The 20,213-nt window shown below is 39.6% G+C and overlaps 1 protein-coding gene across 1 annotated transcript in view; it reads right to left on the reverse strand.

Moving 5' to 3' along the window:
- The window catches only part of VPS41 (VPS41 subunit of HOPS complex), a 177,852-nt gene that overhangs the window by 27,490 nt on the left and 130,149 nt on the right, over positions 1-20,213 (reverse strand). The window contains exons 12-21 of the mRNA XM_046669630.1: positions 19,426-19,555; positions 17,853-17,968; positions 16,498-16,554; positions 12,964-13,025; positions 11,451-11,532; positions 9,340-9,432; positions 4,160-4,287; positions 2,574-2,718; positions 788-829; positions 587-637 (exon numbers count right to left, since the gene is read on the reverse strand). Of these exons, the coding sequence (XP_046525586.1) occupies positions 587-637; positions 788-829; positions 2,574-2,718; positions 4,160-4,287; positions 9,340-9,432; positions 11,451-11,532; positions 12,964-13,025; positions 16,498-16,554; positions 17,853-17,968; positions 19,426-19,555 (906 nt within the window). The remainder of the gene's footprint in view (positions 1-586; positions 638-787; positions 830-2,573; positions 2,719-4,159; positions 4,288-9,339; positions 9,433-11,450; positions 11,533-12,963; positions 13,026-16,497; positions 16,555-17,852; positions 17,969-19,425; positions 19,556-20,213) is intronic.

The following is a 20,213-nucleotide window of genomic DNA, read 5'->3' on the forward strand; positions in this document are numbered from 1 at the left end:
CTCCTGCTTTACTCCCATGAATGACAGCAGTGCAGAGAATAAAGTAGCCCCCCAAAGGAAATCTAGAATAATGGGTCTTAACAGCACCACCACCAATGCCACACGAGACAAGTGGGAAGAGCTGGTGTTGGGCTGAAGGACAAAAAATAGGCCCTGTCCTCTGATCCTTCGGTGGGCCTGGACATGAAACAGCTGTGCTGTGTTCCCTTGGCAGGAGAAGTGGACCTCTGCAGGGCACAGGGCAGGGCACTGGCTTTGCTATAATTTATGCCATAATTACGGTAAATGGTAACTACAGAAGGAAAGTGCTTACTCCTAGGCATAGTTTGATAACATAATGTGGTAACTTTTTTAAAAATCGCAATTCAATTGTGAATTACAGTTAAAGTGCCTGGTCTGTTACTAATCCCTAGCCTGGATTCAGAGCATACACTACATCCTAATGATTACAGAACACTGTTTGTGGTGCAACCTCCAATCTGAGCATTAAACTGAAGAGTTCACTCCAGTATTCTCAAACCAGTACTGAAGGTGCCTTGCTGCATGGTTCAAGCAAAGGGCAAGAGAAGAAGACTGTCATGCTCACCACGTGCTGCAACTCTGGTCTGTCTTCTAATTCTTCCACTACTTTTTTAATCTAGAGAAAAAATAAATTTTTAAATGTAGAGTTAAATGTAGAGGATATGAACATAGCTGCAAAACTATCTGAGAAACATCTCTCCTCTTTCTGGCGACAGTGGTCTCAAGCATTCCTATGGTGACACACATAAAAACAAAAGACACTCACTGAAATTTTATCTTCATTGTCCAAAAGCATGTCAACAGCTTTCTGAAATATAAGAAAAGAGCCAGTCATTGAAATTTGCCAGAGACGATGAGAAGAGAGAACACAACAATGTATTGTGTATGCTGTCAAAGCAGAGGGCTTATTTTTCATACTTAAAGAGGTCCATTGTACAATGGCCCTTAAATGAGATATTTATAAAAGAATGCATTCTAAAGTGTGTCTCCATCTGAGGCCTGTGTGCTTTACATACTACTAAAATGGTACCTTGCTACTACTGACTAAATAGCAAACATCCTACCTACACATAGTCCCAAGTTCTCAAGTGACTCTCGGTGGTTATGGACAGCTTATGATTCCCAGTACCACAAAAATGAGTTTTTCTTCTGACCAACTGAATATTGAGTGAGTCCCTCTGTAGATTCCACAGATATAAGGAGCTAGTCTTATGTAGAGAAAAAAAATAAGATACCTGAAGTTTCATAATGATATAAAGCTTATGGAATTTTAGAATTTACTTTAGCTACGTTTAACATTCACATTCATAAACGTCTGCCCCAAACATTTTCTTCCCTCTGAATTATGAGGATGTTAGAAGAGATTATCCTTAAGTTATCTTCTAATTAGAAAGTTCTATGATTCCTTAACTCTGGTTCATACTCTTGAATAGCAATTAGTTTCAGCTCATTCATCTTTTTTCTACAGCTACATATGCCAAACTAGGCTCTTGAGACTGGATACGGGGAAATGTAATTAATTTTTATATAAGCATCTCATCCTTTTAATCATCTTCTGCCAGAGAAGCAGAACCTCTGTACCTCAACCTCCTCAGAAGTGCACTAAATCTTTGCAGGTCTGTCGTCCCTAAGGACTTAATCATTCAGTACGAAAAATGAGCTAAAAGCATCTTTCAGAAAAAAGAGGTAGATTTAGTTCCTATTTAAATTAAGTTTGTGAAGACTAATATGTAGTACCTATATATACATAACACAGCACATAATATCCCCAAAGACAGTAAAATAAAATTGAAAATCCAAGTAACCCTTCTGGAACCTTAAGGTTTCTACTCTGATTTATTTAAATTTTCTGAATAAGAACTACTGTGTTTTATGAACCTCTTCAATTCTATCACCAACAATTGTCATTAGCTTTCTTTTTTAAAACACACACATGCAGTTCGTAGCACATGCACACACACACACACACAGTTTCTACCACTTTACAAGAGCCACTGTGAGCTGTGGAGGTTGGGTGCCCTCACTGGTCAAGTGAACCACTATTCAAATTTGTCTTACAATAAAATAACACACGCCACGTGTCCTGGACCTGAGCATCATCTGAGACTAATGGAAATGCCACATGCTACATCTGTGAATGCCAAGGAATAAAACTGCAATAAATGAATCACGATAGAAGTTTACTTAAAATTTCAATTCTGGCCCATACAATTAAGAGGGTTGAATGAGCCAAAGCGTATGGCTCGTTTCGTTGTTTCTATGAGTTACGTGAATTCTTTTACTAAAAATTACTTCACACACACACAACTTTAAAAGTTCCACATCAAATTATGATTGCTTTTACAGAATAACCACATCAAGCAAAGGATTCTTGAATTCCAACGACTAAAATAACTTAGCATCTACTGAGGGTCACAGTGTCCTGAGCGTGGTCAGCATACAGCCAAGCCGTGTGATTTATTAACTACTCCAGCCTCTGGACAGATGTCTTATCATTAAAAATCTGAAATAGTACAAATAATTTATCAGTATTAAACTAAGAAACACATTACCTCAGAATCAAAATCCATTAATAAAACAATTTTATCCTTGATAGAACTGAAAAGATTGTGCTTGTGGATCAACTGGAAAACATCCTTATGCCTTAATGTTAAGTATATTTCCAGGGCATTGCCGTAGTTTTTGTCATAGGTGTACCTGGCAATGCAAAATTTTTACATTAATGTTCATCAACACTTCTAAACATACACATACATAAATGTTTTACAGTATTAGAAACTGAAAAACCTGTTGAGAGAGAAAAGTTAACTTTATTTGGAAAACTACTCCTTGGGATTGAACTATATGTGACCAATAAGTATTTCTTTCTCAGAACCCTGCTTCCCATCTCACCAAAATTTACAATATTCAAGTAATAAAAGTTTGCTTTTATAGAGAGATGCAAAATTTTTTACAGCAATCCACAAAGTAGACAAAGAAACTAAGATCCAGAATGAAGGAAATTTTTATTCTGGTAATAGAAAAATCAGCTAAAACTCTTACAAGCAGTGTTCAGCTGATAGGACATATTGCAAAAGCTTATTTGTAAGGAGGATGTATAAAACTGAAATGTGTTTTCTGTTGAAACAATGTTTTTCACTCACATCGATTAATTCCCTAAGCCAGCTCCCAAAAGCCCAGTGAACCTAAATTGTGCTGTTAGTCCATTATTAGCACCACGGAATTATTACCATTCTTAGTACCTTGTTGGTACGACAGAATCCAAGGAGTATCTATATCAGAGTTTCCAGAAGAAAAGCATTAGTGTTTCAACTTAGAATGCCACAGACATGACTTCCTCTGCGGAAAGTCTTAGACAGTCCTAATTCTAGGCCATTTTGGTGTCCCTCTCTTGGTTTTGGGAAGAAGACATAAAAAGGTGGGGGCGGGGTGGTCTGAGGTGGTGGGAGCACTGAGCGGGGCTGAGGCGTCAACAGTCCTCTTGAGATTACCCACAGTCTACTTCTTGTTTCACTAGACCAAAGCTCCTCACGGGCACGAGTGTATCTTACCTATTTCTGTATCACAGGCACGTGGCACAAAGCCTGCATGACTGAAAGTGCCCAATAAATACGAAATAGATTAACCAACCTTCCATTTTCTGAGCCCTGACTCAGAGCCAGCACTGAGCTTAGCCCTTGATCAAGGTATCTCATTTAACCCTTAAAACCATCCCACGAGGAACTGTTACCCGGGATCTTACAGATAAGGAGTCCGCGGTTGGAGAGATTGACTGACTGCAGGTCCAAGAATGACAGGATCCAGAGCCTCACCGGGAAACTGCCTTGTTGGAGTGGTCAAAGCAAGACCTGGGCCCTTCTCTCCCCGAACCACGGCCTTGACCACAGGCTGCTCACCAGGGCTCCTCTCCTGGAGGAGATGGATTCCATACCATTGTACCGTTCCCCACGCTCTCCTTACCTTCCTTCCAGTTGTTCATTTGAAGCTTACAAAAGGTTTTTACTAACAGTGAATTTAAGAAAACGGTATAAAAGTCTCCCTCCTCTGTATGCCCCCCATTCAGAGGTTGCCAGATCTAAAATATGGAAAACTTTTCGTGTAGATTGACTTGAAAAAAGAAGCACCAAAATATACTCACAATTCTGCCAGGGTTTTAAGTAAGGTCCTGTTCTGACTGTCTTTCTTCAGGTGGTCCCGAACTGCTTGAACTATTACTGAATTGTTGTACAGATCTCCGGGCCATTCTCGGATCAGTGTGGCAAAACCCTAATGAAGGGGAAGAAAGAGAAGAAGAGCACACTCCAGACAGAGTAAAATCCAAAATAGTTTAAACAATGCCCAAAAGTATTCATGTAAACAGACAGACTAATTTTATGATTAAAACTTTGGTCCATGAACACAACGTCACTTTTTAGAGTATGGGTTTGCGGATGGCGAGGGCAGGCAGAGAATGACTGTACACTGATCTCCATTTAACATGCCCGGGAAGCCAGGGGTGCCATCCACTTCTGTTGTTATTTCATGAAATGCACAAGTAAGAAAGGCCCCCTGGTTCTTCCATAAAGTACCACGGCACAGAGTTTAGGTTTGACCTGCTCTGTCCTCACTCTGGACTAACTATAACATTTGGATGATATCTTTAACATCTCACAGATATTGTCCAAGGCAGCTACTTTCCCCACCGCCTTGTATGCACTTTAGGTCTGGGCTGCCGTGTCCACTGGTCATGCAGCTGTCACTGCACAGCCAGCACAACTGCACATGGCGGCTTGTTCTCACAGCAGAATCGCCGGGCATCCCACCTTCAACAAGTTACCATCTTTGTCCTCCTTCCGCTCCTGCCTCTACGTCTAATTTTGTTTGGGGATTTGGGACTTTGGCCCAAGTCTTCTATCCCCTAGCTCTTACCCTCACTATCTCTGGATCTCACATTTTGTGGTTCTGACAGACAACCCCAGAGCCCCTGCTTGGATCCTGCTTCTCTCCTACGGTTGATTCTTGGCCAGTATCCTGTGTCGCCTCTGCCCTCCTGATTCTCAACTTCAGCCCTCAGAGTTTTAACACAAAATATGGTGGAGCAGTTTACTTACTGATCCTTAACAGCTCATAGGAAAAAAACAGCTTAGATGCATTCAAAAGACAGCAAATAGAAGTAACAATGTTCATATTGTTGAAAAAAATCATATGATTAATATTAAATGATACCTCAACTAATGCTTTAATGAATTGTTTAAATATTTAGAAATGAAAAAAGTGTGGCAGAATTTGCTTTTTTAAAGTACCAGGATTTGGCAAGAAGGAAATCCCCAAAGAATCTGGAATATGGTCGCCATTCAAGTCTTACCCACTTTCCACTACAGTCACCCTAGGAAAGATGGCAGGAGACCAGTACAACAGGCTGCACATTTTCCATCCAAACTGCACCCTTCCTACATATGAGCATGACTACAGTTTGACTTTAGAGATTTGAGGAGAGGGTTCACTAAGTAAAGATGATATATTTTACAAAAATACTGAATCAGAACATTAAAATGTTCTCTGAACCAAAACCATACTTTGGATCAAGTTTCTGTTTTCTTAAGACTCTGCAATTTACAAGATAAAAAAGTCTGAAAAGATTTCCACCCAAATCCTGGCAGCTCTCAGTAGCCCTAAGACCAGGAGTAATATGATTCAAGGGAAAGAAGAAAGCTTGGCTCCATTTTCTCTTTTCCCTATTCATGCAACAGCCTCACAGCACTGCCAACTTCCAATACAAAATAAGACAAAATGACCGGTCATATTGTGCGATAAAAGCATGATGACTCCAACATAAACTAAAATAAACATTTATCACATTTCATGTTAGGCTTTTCTCTGCTTAATTGGCTTCATATGCCCTTGGATAAATGTGCTCAGAAATACTGAAGAAATCAACCCTGTGGCCATTATTATTAATTAGAGGACACAGGGAGCTATGACGATAGAGTGGGCAAAGTCAGACACCTCAGTGCCCAAGATAGGAAGTAAAAAGCTAAAAAGTACTCATTAAATGAAATGCCAGAGAAATCATCCCACTTTTAACGTGTTTATACATTTGCCATTAATATTCTGAAACAAAGCATAACTATTTAAAACGATTCTGTAGGTTGTAAATTAACAGGCAAAGCTATATGCATTTCAGTAGAAATCCCATACAAATTAGTCATGAAGCATCATTACCCCCCCAAAATACTGTTACTTCTTAGCTTTTTAGGAAGAAAAGAAAATTGAGAAGTCAATATTCCAGAGAAGAAGTCGCTTTTTTTCCTAAATCTGACCTTTAGTGCTGTTAAGCAGCATAAAATTTTTATCCGCATAATGTGATAAAAAGCGTTGCTACAGAATGCTATCTGATCAATTATGCGACAATTCAATTCAAAATTAAACATGAAACTGAGAATGATGGAAGCTAAAATATGAATTGTTCCTAAGGGTTTATGACAATAAAAATGAATTATTTATAACCTTCTTAATAGTATTGTCCAGGTAGACACCCCAAAAACCTTCAGGGAAAAACATCTACAAGCTCTAAGATTAAGTCATGCATATTTCTTTCAGCCTCAGTCAAAAGTCTTCAAGATATCAATCAACAGGATAACTGATGATATAAGATTTAAAACAGTTTCAGTAAGAGGTGAACCATGTGAAAGAAGTGTAACGGAATCATAAAAATAATAAAATTGCTTTTTATGATTAAATTACATTACTTTAAAAAGAGGACAAGTATACTAAGTTTCAGTATTTCTAATTAAAGTTCATACTCTTTTCCATCATTTTCACAGAACACTCATATTCTCTTTCTTTTGGGAAGAGGAACAAAGACGGAATATTTATGACAGCTACTCTGTGTACTAAGAACATACTGGAAAGAAATAGGAGAAGTCCATCACAGGTCTTTATTCACTGAAGAAACCTTTTCCAATAACTATGGCCAATAATGGCCTCTCTTTAGATCTCTTGTAGGAGATACTGCTCTGCCTGGCTTACCTATTTTCTAGCTGCCTAAAGCTTGTTAATCTGGTTTCCCCAGTCAGCCTGTAAACCCATTGAAGACTAGTACTGTGTTTTTTTATTTCTCTTGGATCCAACTGAGTACCCAGCCCAGTTCTAGACCATGGTGGGTTCCAAATAGAGGAATGATGCCTAGAACTGAACAGGAAACGAACAGGAAGCATGCCTCTGGCCTACATCAGGTGGTACTCAGCATAAATGACAGAAACTATTACCATCGACTCTTCTGTACAGGTCTAGAAAGGAACAGATCCATGCTGTTAGAGAAGACTGGATTATGATATTATAATACATGCTAATAAGAGAAGATGAGGAAACATTGCCTCTATTAGTATGCGTGATTATTAAAGAAATATTTTGTTCAAGTTATTCATGCAAAAGCACTTAAGCCCTTCCTATAACCAGAATACAGACTTACAAAAGTAAAGGAACTATACAGGTCACCCACACATCAGGATGCTTGGATCTTAGGTACCCAGGAATACCTGGTTGACAGTAAGTGACCAAACACTCAAGTTATCAGGGCAAGGGATCACTATTTCAAAGGTCCCTTTAGATCTTAAGATCTAAAAATCATCTCAGAGCTAAAACATGGTATTTGCGATATTACTCCTCCTTAAATTGAATCAGTTATTGGTTAAAAAAGGATCTTAAATAGGTGTTTAGGACTCAGCAGGGACTTGAAATACAGGAGTTCCTTCTCTCATCCCCCTCTAGACTGATCACCTCTATTTCTGTGTGTTAACCTCTTTGCAAGCCACCTCACACTCTCGTGGAAAAGAGGAAAGTTGTAAACTAAAGTCTTGCTGACCTTTAAAAACTAACCCCAGAATATAAGAAGGCAATGACAACCTGCAGCCCACTGTGAGGCCCCCAAAACGAAAGCTTATCTAGGTTGGGCCTCTAAAATTCACAAGGAGCTGAGGATGGTGCCACTTTTATGAAAGACTATGGAGGCGGGGCGGAAGCTGGGGAAGAGCAGCCCACGGTGCCACATCCCCTGGTTCATGGATCCTCCTAGCACCAGTCACAGCTCTGAAAAAGGGCTCACCAGCTTTATCTAGAACCTGCCCACCAGAAATCTCCTCTTTTCCTCTGGTCAGAAGGAGGACAAGGCTGAGTCTTAGCCACAACACTTTGTTGATAGCTTTATGAGACCACTCAGCATATTATATAAGAACTTATCTGTTTATATCAGGGTTTCTCAACGTCAGTACTGTTAACATTTGAGGACAGATAATTCTTTGTCGTAGAGGGGCCATCCTGTGCATTTTAGGAGTTTAGCAGCATTCCTGTTGGTCTCTGCCCACTAAATGCCAGTAGCACCAAATCCCCAGTCATGACAACCAAAAACGTCTCCAGACATTGCCAAATGTCCCCTGGGGGGCAAAATCAGCCCCTGTTGAGAACCGCTGGTTTACATGCTTGTGTAACTTAGCACGTTAGGGTGTGACTTAAGACTATGAATTATCAGTTAATACAGATCATTTCATTCACATTCACAAGCCTACTGCCTAACACATTTCTGGACTACAATAGGCATTAAACAGATATTTCCTAAACGCACAGCATGTAGTAAATAAGCAATTTAAGTACTGCCTTTCTCCTTAATCAATAAATAAACAGATCATTTCCAATCTCCTTCCCCATTCCCGACCCCCAATTTCTCTCCCTTTTTTTTTTTTTTGAGGAAGATTAGCCCTGAGCTAACTACTGCCAATCCTCCTCTTTTTTGCTGAGGAAGACTGGCCCTGAGCTAACATCTGTGCCCATCTTCCTCTACATTATACATGGGACGCCTACCACAGCATGGCTTTTGCCAAGCGGTGCCATGTCTGCACCCGGGATCCGAACCGGCGAACCCCAGGCTGCCGAGAATCAGAACGTGCAAACTTAACTGCTGTGCCACCGGGCCGGCCCCCTCAATTTCCCTTTAATCCTCCTTTGGCAAACCTAGTCTGAGTCTCACGCTTTAGAAAGTTCTGAATTCTTTAGGGGTGGTACAAGCATCAATAGCAGTTGCTGTTCTACTTATGAAATCCTCCAAATGGCATTAGTCTTTTTCTTTAGCTCTATCAGGAGGTAGCTTTCAGGAATTCTGCAAAATGTACCTGGATTAGAGATTTTCATTGTCTACATAAACATTAGCTGTCGTCAGAGATTATCTACCACACACAACTGCAAACCTGTTTCCTTTAAACCAGGTGCTCTGTTGTATTATTTTTCTACATTCCCTAACATTTTCCATTGAGAACAAGTAAATATGACCACGTCAGAATGTCGTACCTCATAATCACTTTCCAAAAATTCGTGTAAGATCATTTCATAGATGAGTGGTTTCAGAACTGGATCCCCTCTTGGCAAATAAGGACTAATAGCCTAAGGAAAGAAAAGGAAAAAAAATCCTTTAAAAAGTGGCAAACAAAACCATACTCCAATTATGCAGAAAATATAACATATATTTTCACTTTTAAAATTTAAGGCAACAAAACACCTTGGAAAATTCTTATACAAAGATTCAAATAAACTCTACTTTCTTACAACACATTATAAGATGTTTTCAAAAGTATATATGAGGTATATATGTGTGTGAATGAATGAATAAAGTAATTCCCTAGGTTAACCTTTATCTCTCTGTTCCTCCTGATGAATTTATGGAAATCTAAATAACAGGAAGGACAACGTCACAGAGTTGATAAAAATCAACTTCTTAAGTAATCAAGGAGTTTATAGGTCATCTACCAATCTTTCTTTTCTTCAACTGGAATATATCAACTTTTAAAAACTCAGTCATCTTTTGAAATTAGAAATATACCTTGTTTTCTTCAGCTATTTCAGTGCTAAGTGTGGAATTTCCACACACTGTTAAATGACTGCAGTGCACTGTGCACCAATCACTATGCTTTGCACTGGGGACAGAGGCACCATGCAAAGGAGCTCACAGCCCCAGAGGGAAGACAGGCAGAGATCTAACCAGCCAACTGCAATATTCTGTGGTAAGTGTTATAAGAGAGAGGTTAACAAGGTGCTATGGGGAATCTCGCATACTGAAGCAGAGGTCAGAGATGCCCAGGGTCTATTAGGCAAAGAAAGAAGGGGAAGGGCACCCTGGCAGCAACACCAGCCAGAGCAAGGGCATGGCGCCGTGAAAGCACACTCTGCTCAGGGAGGCCAGAGTAGCTCAGGGATGTGGACAGAGTCACTGAAGGGAGATGAGGCTGGAGAGAAAGGTGCAGTGGGGTCATGAAAGGAATTCAGATTTTATCCTACTGGCAGGAAGGAAACAACAGATATTAGCAAAGTGAGAGTAGCAGATTTATTACTGTTTAAACAGCTAACATTGGGTTACAGTTGCCCATAGATCTATCGAGAGTTACGGCAGTGGTACTATAAGGGAAAAGAGGCCCAACTGACACTGACAAGGTAAAACTGACAATCGGAGTTTACCAGAATCAGCAGGTGAGTTAGATGTTCCCATCAAGGCCGTGGCTTGGAGCTATTACGCATGGAGGAATGGGTAAATTGCGATGTCATAAACACAGAATGAAAGGAGAAGGACCAAATTTGGGAAGGAAATGTATTCAGACTAATTTGAGTGGTCATTATCAGCAGTACATGCAAGGACAAATGGTCATCACACACTTCCAACACACATATGGAATTCAAAAGAGAGGTCCCGGTTATGGAGCCATCAGGGTAAACCTGGCCACAGGAACAGCCCACTAAGCATGACGAGAAGTGTCCTTGATGGCCCCCCAGGAAGAATAACATTTATAGGGTGAGCCTCGAGGAGTCACAGGGCTGCCCAGCTGGGTAACTGGGAATTCTTAAAAGCATAATACCAAGAGGGCACTGAAAAGGCCCACAAATACTGCAAAGTTTACAAAAAGGTTTTAAACAAATGCAGGAACACTTTATTAATTAGTTTGGAGACTGTGCACTAAGTTGAAAGATAAAAACATGAAACACCAAAATTATTTGCTAGAGTTGCATGGTCGAACTTTTCCATTTATCTTCCAGCAAGTAAAACATTATTTGAATAATGCATTAATTCTTCAGTACCTTGGAAAAAAGCCTTATGTTTTATAATCTGCTGGATGAGACTATACCTGTTTTCCACATTCATTATAAGGAACATGAAAACTTCATCTGAATACAAGAGAGAATTGGAAGGAGATAAGAAAATGAACACACCATATATGTAATATTGTATACATTTTAATGCACAAAATATAAACTAGGGTCTTATTTTGCAACTAATTTCTAAAAGGTGGATTTTTCTTTCTAGCCAAGATACTTCTCAATAAAGAACTGGTTACTGTTGTCTTCATTTTATTTCCATCTCAATATTAATATTCTACATGCAAAAACTGAGTTAAAAATAAAGATTTGCTTACCTTGAGCTGTCCAATTTCTTTAAATTTATAAACTTCATATTCCCAGAGTGCTGCATTTTTCCCAAGAATTTTCTGGCATTTCCTGGCATCAAAAACATCCAAGGGAGATAGTATAAATAAATAAAGTATAAATTAAAAAAGAAACAGAGACAGAATAAGTAGACATTTCCCCAGTGGTTTAGATCCATCTCTCATCCCAGAGTTTTGACAAATTTCTCTCTCAAGTGCCAATGAACATAAAGTTATTACTGTTATTCACTTGACTGCATATACAAGGTTGATGGAAATCATCGAAATGAATACAAAATACTTCTAACTAAAGAAGAAGCCCTTTCAGAAGACTACAATTAGGGGTTCTCCCAATGATTTTCCTGCTCTGAGCTTCCAACTTATCCAGATGAGCCCTGCTGGTTTCGGGACCTTTCGTGCCTTGAAGAAATCTCATCATACTCAGAAGCGCCAATATGAAGCACTTCTAGAATGACTTTACGTAATGGACTACAAAACCAGACTTCAGAAAACGCAAATACTACCATTGTATAGAATCTGGAGAAGCGTTTATGGATAAACGAAACCTCACAATTTATACATCAAAGAAACACGTTTCCCTAAGTCACAGGGGAGGAAAAGCATGGGTGAAGGCTATCTTCCCCGGCTGCCCTGTATGTGCAGTCCTGCAGACAGGCACAGCTCCAGGGGGAGTGACTCATGGAGACCCCCACGACCACTATATACCATTTATGTTTTCAGCCCACCATAGACTCCGGCCAGCCAGGAGCCTGGGGTCTGTCTGAGCACTGCCATTCCACTGCCACTTTCTTGTTGGGAAACAATTCTTGAGTCGTGAAAAGAGGCACTGACTGCCTTTATTCTGGACTATCTTCTCAAGGATGCCTGTGGAGGGAACAGCCCTAGAAATCAGAGGACACAGATAGTGTCTCCCTCCAGAGCAAAGAGCAGATTTATTTACTGTCTAGTTTAATAAAAATAACGTCTTCCTCTGTTGCCAAGGGCAGGCACACTTACTGCCATTAGAAAAGATTCAGATACCCTAAGGTCGGGATCCCTCTCCTGTAACATAACCTATTGCCTGTGCAGGGCCCTGTGGCCCTCGCGGTGTTGCGCTGTAGGATCTGGCACAAGTGCTGGTACTCAGGCTACTATGACTGCTGAGACTGGCAGTCCTGTGTCTCTGACCCAGGAGCCTCATGTGTTCTGCTAGCACCCGTGAAACGGGGCCAAGATAACTTGTTAGCTTCTAAATTGGGGAAAATCCTCATGGTTCTCAGCACCTTTCTCATTAAATAAGCCAAAAAAATTTCTCCTTTGATGAAAACGAGACAGTAGATGGGTAAATAAATATCACTCTATTCCGTGGTTAAAACCATTAATATTCCAAAATTACCCATTAGAAAGATATTAAAAAATGTCAACTGCAGAGAACGGCTAATTTTTTTCAACATTGCTCAATTCTACTTATATTAACACATAATTATGAAAATGGTATTATTACCGTGCTGCGATGTCATAGTCTCCTTTCTCCACCAGGTGGTTTATATATGCCAAGCCAATATCCTAGGGAAAATTAAATAAAGGAATTTCATAATTAACTGGAACAGCTGAAAAGGTGAGTCTCAGTTTCTGAGCAGGTCATGACATTAGGGTCCTATAAGCAACACCAACTGGAACCTGTTTACACATCTTAGTTTGCTTTATATAATTACACTTGTTTCTTTCTCAAGCATATTTATGTAATTATTCTCATTTCTTTCTTAAGCATATTTAAATGTCCTTGTATTTTCACAAATTTTAGAATTCACAATTTTAAACAATTAAGTAATGTTACTAATTTTTTTTTTTGGTGAGGAAGATTGTCCCTGAGCTAACATCTGTTGCCAATCTTCCCCTTTTGGCTTTAGGATGATTGTCCGTGAACTGACATCTGTGCCAATCTTCCCCTATTTTGTATGTGGAACGCTGCCACAGCATGGCTTGATGAACGGTGTGTGGGTCCGCGCCCTGGATCCAAATCCATAAACCCCAGGCCACTGAAGCAGAGTGCACGAACTTAACCACTATGCCATCAGGATGGCCCCAGTAATGTTACTATGTGAAAGGCTCCTAACCTGCCCACTTCTAACAGATTTTCTACAAAAGAAATTTCCAATAATTAGCAACATGATCCAACAATTTCACAATGTCGCTGGATACAAAACTGGTGCCTGTGCTTTCATCTGTAAAACGTGAGCTACCTGTGTCCTCTGTCTCAAGTCTGAAGAAATGTCGCAAGAAAAATGAAATGACAGAACAGTATATTAAAGGGAAATATTAAAGTTAACATTAAAGTAAAAAAGAACTAAAAAACGTGATTCAAACCCACGAGTTTACAGATGAGAAAAGTGGGGCTCGAAGCAGCGAGCTGACTAGCTTCAGAGTTCACATGCATCCACTTACTCTACCCTGGTTCTGAGAGGACGTGGGGTGACCCCTGTCACCACAGACACGGGTGCTCTTGCTTGATCTCCCCACAACTCTTCTTAGGAAATACAATTTCCTTCTAAAAGCATTTCACAAGAAGCTTAAACTCAGTATATATAACAAACGTGGATTTTAACTTCTACTTTCTGTACAAAAAAGTTTTTGTGACATTTCTTCCTGGATGGCAGAAACGGCAGGGGCCCACTTCTCTCTCTGCCTGCTGGGTACAAAATTACATTGTGCCGGGAGAAGAAATTCTGTGCATAATTAATGTCTAGGACATGCCCATTTCAAGAGTGAAGGAAAATATCCATTGTTCTTAGTTTGTTAAATTTTCACTTTAATGACTACTCTGTAGGAAATCATATTTCAAATCTGTAGGAACTACAGAGGGAAGAAAGGGTGCCTAACTATATTTTTCTGAAAACAAACCACATACCACGTATCAGTGGAGGGTCTTTCTGTCCAGGTTCTGAGAAGAGAAAGTCTCCTTTGCAGAGCCAATTTCTCCAACCTTTCTCCTCATGTCCATGTCCCCTCCTCATTGTGGAGCTTATTCTGCCACTCACCCCCTCTCTCTGCATTCCTCTAACTTTAACCCGATTTTACCTTTTCCCTTAGCATAAGCATGTTAAGTGTCTGTCTTACACATAACTCCTCTGTCAACAACAGCCTTCATGACGTCATGGCCCCCAGCCAGTCTTCACTCTTTTCCACTTCACAGCTGCCTAAGAGTATACATTCAACTCTATTTCATACGCTCCTATTCACTTTTCACTCCCTAGAGCATGCTGAGAATGAAGAATACATATACAGAAAATTCATTAGTCACTTTCATCTCACCAGCCCCAATGTACAACTAACTAGCTGAGCTTGTCTTACTTTTGATCTGCCTAGCTCAACTACTTGAGCATTTAACTCTCTTTACCTTGAAATGCTCTCCTCTCTCAGTTCCCATGATACAACTTTCCTCTGGCTGTTCCAAATCTGTTTTGTATGCATCACTCCTTGAATGTCAGCGTTCCCAATGGTTCCAGTCATGGTTCTCTGTTCTTTGATGTTATAAACGCCCTGCATGGACTGGTTCAAACTCATGAATTTGCTGATGACTATCCTGAATCTATTTCTGAGTCCAGATCTCTTTCTTGAGCTCCACTAGGATGTCCCACAGGTGGCCAAAATTCAGTGTGTCAAAACTAGAATTCATTGCCCCCCCCCACCCCGATCCTGCTCCTCCTTGCACAGTCTCTCTCTCTCTCTCTTTCTCTCTCTCAGTGAATGGCAACATCATCCACCAGAGGCCCAAGTCTAAAGCCTGGGAGTCAGCCAAGATTTCTCATTCTCTCTCCTGTGTACACGGAGCCAGTCATCATATCCCCAAGAGTCCAGCTGACCATATCTTCCATCTATCTTCACCTTGCCATTTCTACCAACTCTGCAGGTCTCATTACTTCTACTTCCATACCAAGAAGAGATCATACTTAATTGATTCCCATCTCAGCTGGCCTCCCTGCGGCCCTCAGCTCCACCAGAGAATCTTTCTAACCAGCAAATCTGATGGCACTGAAAGCTTAATCTGTCTTCTAGAGCTTCCCAAATAGAGCCAAGCTCCTAATGACACATGGCCCTTCAGGATCTGGCCCTTGTTACCTATGTATAAACTCCTCAACTGCCCCATATAACCAAGCAGGCCAAGCGGTTTCACTTCTCTAAACCATCACATACACTATTCTATTGGCTGGAATGCCTTCTGCTCCATTTCTAAATAATTTTCGCTTGTTCTCTAAAATTTTGAATGGAAAAAATAAAAAAAAAAGATGTCCTGGTTCTCTCTCCTCCTTTTAGTTCCTGAATTATGTTGCTTGTATACTCTTTGGGAATCAGGCTTTTATATGGAGTTTACAGAAAAGTCTAAGGTGGGGAAAGTGTAGACAGAAGGCATTTGTGCTGAAACCCAGAGAGCCATGAACGACTAAGTTTCCAGTCTTCATCCGTAAACAAGAGTCGGGGGCTAGAGGATCTCTAAGGACACTTCACGTTCACAGCATAAGATTTCTTTTCTGCTTTCCATCTGCACATTCACTGTCACAGTTAGCAAAGAAATGGGCTTTCACTGTATTTTTCCAGAGTCCAAAATGTAATAAAAATGTATTTGATGTCCTAGATCAGTCTCCATAACAAAATCAATTGAATGTGTTGTTGTGGAGACACCAAAGCAATCTAGTTTTAGGAAACCACTCTTTTGATAAATTTTGTGATAATGTGATTTTACCTATGACTTAAAGAAACTTTCCCAGACATAAGTGGAAAGCTTTGTATTTAAAGCGTATTTCACAAATCCAGTTTCCAAATTACCTAAAACTACCTCTGAGCAGGTGTTCAAGCCTCTTGTTTACAAGGCAAAACTGATTCAATAAAAGGAAATATTTTGACCTTACAGGTAGGAGAATTAGTTTGAAATAAATTTTCAAAAAGTAGGAAGAATCTGTTCTTTTCAAATTACATTCAGTCTCATTATAACTTAGTGAAAGGTAAAGTTATGTTTCAAACAACAAAATTACACACTTACCAGAATCTTATGTCTTTTAATGTTCCTTTGGCTAATTTCAGCTGCCATCAAAGCTTCCTATATTTACATAAGCATGATAAAATGAGGAGAAAAGGAGGGAGGGAGTGGGAAAGAAAGATATTGAGGTTATAAGCACTGTATTTATTATGCTTTCAAGTTCTGCACTACATAAATAAAGCCCCATTTTCCCGTGGCTTTTGCTTCAAGCACAGGAATTTTTAATGTTATGGTTGAATGAACCTCACTGAATTCAAACTCAAACAAAAGCACTCAACCAAAATGAAGACTTCTCTTATTTCCATTTGAATTCATTTCCAGATTAAGATACCGGAATCACATTTCAGACACAAATCAAAATAAAACCAAATCTGCTAGGTTCAAACAAAAACTCATCCATCATTCTAAATCTGTATGACACATATTGACAAAGGGGCTCTTTTCCTCTATGAAACATGAAAAAGTAAACTATATGCATACATTTAGATACATCTACATTAAGATTTTTAAAATCTCTGACTTTATTTTTATTTTGGAATGTTTATAATTATTAGTTTAACACAAATGTTTATGACAAAACTTGTTTTAATAAAATATGTTTATGTTTAAATAAATTTAAGAAACTACTGGATCTAAAGCAACATGGTAATAACTGGGGTATGAACTTGGTATCAATACCTAGACTCTAAATGTTTATAAATTAAAAACATTCTCTTCCAAATCCTTTTAGGTGCTTACAAACCTAAAGCAACAAGTAAGTGGACTATTTTTTATTTCTTTTTAGCTGATTAGTATATAAGCCCATCCAGAGTTTCTCTAACTAAACCAACACAAAAACGACTTTGCAGCTACTAAAGTTAAAAAATGTTTCCCTTTTTAAAAAAAAAAGTCATGATGGCACATTATCTACTCAAATCCGTCTGAATCAAGACTCAGCAAAGTGGACAACGTCATTCTATCTGAACAGATAGTTCAAAATATCCTAAGTTAGTACTAATTTGATAGCTTTACTTTTACATATGAAATAAGCACAAAATAGATGATTTCACTAAAATATCCAAATAGGCAATTCTGAAATACTAGCTCTATTTTATATTCTTTGAAAACCACAAAATAAACATTTCAATAGGCTGGATCTAACCCACTCCCTCTCTATCATCAACTCCTCTTCTCCACTGAACAGTAAGTAATCTTTCTCCCCTTAATCTCTGAATGACTATTGGAAAGTTATTAGTCTCCTACATATTTTTAGCTTAGGCATTCTAATTCACCTAAATGAAAGATTTATTACCAAAACCTTTTATCCTCTTTCTGGTATAGGCATGTCAATAATTTCAAGAAAGTGAAAGCAAAACTACTTCATATTTCTTCTTTTCAAGGAGCCAGTCGATGTGGTCGTCTTGGTCTCGTTCCTTGGCTACTACAACGTCTCTTGGACTCACAATGTAAAAGAGTGATTCCCCTTCGGAGTATTCTGTAAGTGAGAGAAGAGAGGAACAATTCCGGTGACTCAACAGTAGGAACCTTGGCAGTGGTCTCGGGAGACTAGGTCAGAACAAAAGAAAACTCGCCCACCTCTGGAGCAAGTGTGTTTGGCTCTGTTTCAAGGTAGGGGTGGAGACAGTGCAGAGAATGACAGATCATGTTCCAGTGATGAAAAAATATTTAAGTGTAAAATTATTTGGAAGAAAAAAGAAGGAAGGGAAGGAGAAACGAAGAGAGAGAGGGAGGAAATACAAAAAAAACTTAAAAAAACAAGGTAGGTTCAAAATTCTGTGTTTAATACATGAACATTCTGACCTCGCTGAAAGACAGCGTTCAAAATTCTCCATGTCTGTTGCATATCAGAATTCATCTACTGTATATACACTTTATTTATGGCCACTTACAGCACCGTTCTATCTTTACAGAACAATTACAACCCACAGTCGGCGAAAAATGTTTCCTCCTCATCAAGGTCAAGGCCATCTAAAGCATAAATGACAGATGCCCCAGGCCCTGGGGACATCATCTATCATTTCGGCATGTTGTGCACAACGCCAGTCGTGGGGCTTTCCCGCAGAATTCAATTATAAAACCTGTTCTGAAGGGTTTCTGAGTGCGCAGCAGAGTTTGCTCTGAGCAAAATACCTAGATTGGATGCTTGCAGTTGTGAATCACACGTGCTTTCTGCCAAGTCCAGAATATGCTCTCAACATTTCTCAGCTGATTAGGGGCTTCATAAAGAAAGCTCAAACACGTATAGAATATTTTTGCATTTCTTTTAGCCAAAATGAAGACTAAAAATATTCTCAAAAAATGTCAATTGTTTTTAAAGCAGGAAAGAATTCCTAAAAAGCTCAAGCTGTTCTATTTTCATCAACGTATTTTTCGAAGATATGACGACACCCAAACACAGATGCCCCTGGTATGATTAAATAGCAGCTCTTTATTTCTAAGCAGTGACTATGTTCATTCACGCACTCAACAAATATTCAGCAAATGCCTGGTATGTGCCAGGTACTCTTCCAGGCTCTGAGCATTGGGTCACAAACAGAAAGATGACTTCTCTGCCATCTCAGAGCACACCTTCTGGGACATAAAGTTGGGAGGGACATGGCAACCACAGAACCAGGCTGCTTGACATCAATGTGAGTTAGTGTTATATTAATTAATTAGGACAACAGACCAAACAAAAGAACAAAGGCTACAGCCCCCACTCACCTCTGTCCTGGCCCCATCTCTACCCCTCCCCCCTGCTGTGGGAGCTCAAGCAAGTCGTGCAGTATCTCTGGGCCTCGATGCCCTCATTTTCAACATAACAGGCCTGCCTAAATATTCTCTAAGATCCTTTCAGCACCTCAGTTTTATTCCTGGCTGTGCTACTCGAGTGGAAGGGGAAAAAACCTAAGTGTAACACAAAACACGAGCCAGATCCTTGATCTCTCTCACCTAGATGATAATCTCTACATTCATTCTCCTGAAAGCCCCTCACTGTCAGAGCATCGGAAGAGATCTCTTCGCAAGTCTCGGCAAGTGGCTGGATAATATCCAATCTGGGCCTGGCACAGTATTCTCTTTCCTGGGGGGAAAAAAGAGGGGAAAGGCTCATTTTAACTACATTCCTATAATTTATGCAAAGTAATTCTAGCTAGCCATGAATAAATGCCTTGGTTTCATAATTTGGGCAGATGTAAGCCCTTCTCACCACCTGCCACAGACAGCCTCGTAAGTATTTTATTTCCTGACCTTTTGCATGAGATAAATAGGACAAGTACTACTGTGTCATTTCAGTTGCCCAGTGCTGCAGCCCATGCAGCTCCAAGGGGACAGCTATCGTGTACTTAGACAACTTTGTCACATCTCCTCCTGACAAATGTGAGAAAAAGCAAAATAATATTACAAACTGCTCTGTTATCCAAACCACCGCCACCACGAGTAAAAGTACTGGTAATGTTGAAAAGCCAGAGATTGAGAGTTATGTCTAAAGCAGAACTTGCAGAGATGATGGAAATGTTCTCTAACTACACTGCCAACATGATAGACCGAAGTTACGGGTGGCCACTGAACACCTGAAATGCGACTACTGTGACTGAAAAACTGAGTTTTAATTTTATTTAATTTTAACTCATTTAAATTTAGATAGGCACATATGGTTAGTGACTACAGTTTTGGACAGTACAGTTTTAGATCAAGACAGAACGGGGGGAATACACGATTTACTGGGCTTATGACAGTTC

Source organism: Equus quagga, chromosome 8 (assembly GCF_021613505.1).
Source record: "Equus quagga isolate Etosha38 chromosome 8, UCLA_HA_Equagga_1.0, whole genome shotgun sequence".
Taxonomy (NCBI): domain Eukaryota; kingdom Metazoa; phylum Chordata; class Mammalia; order Perissodactyla; family Equidae; genus Equus; species Equus quagga.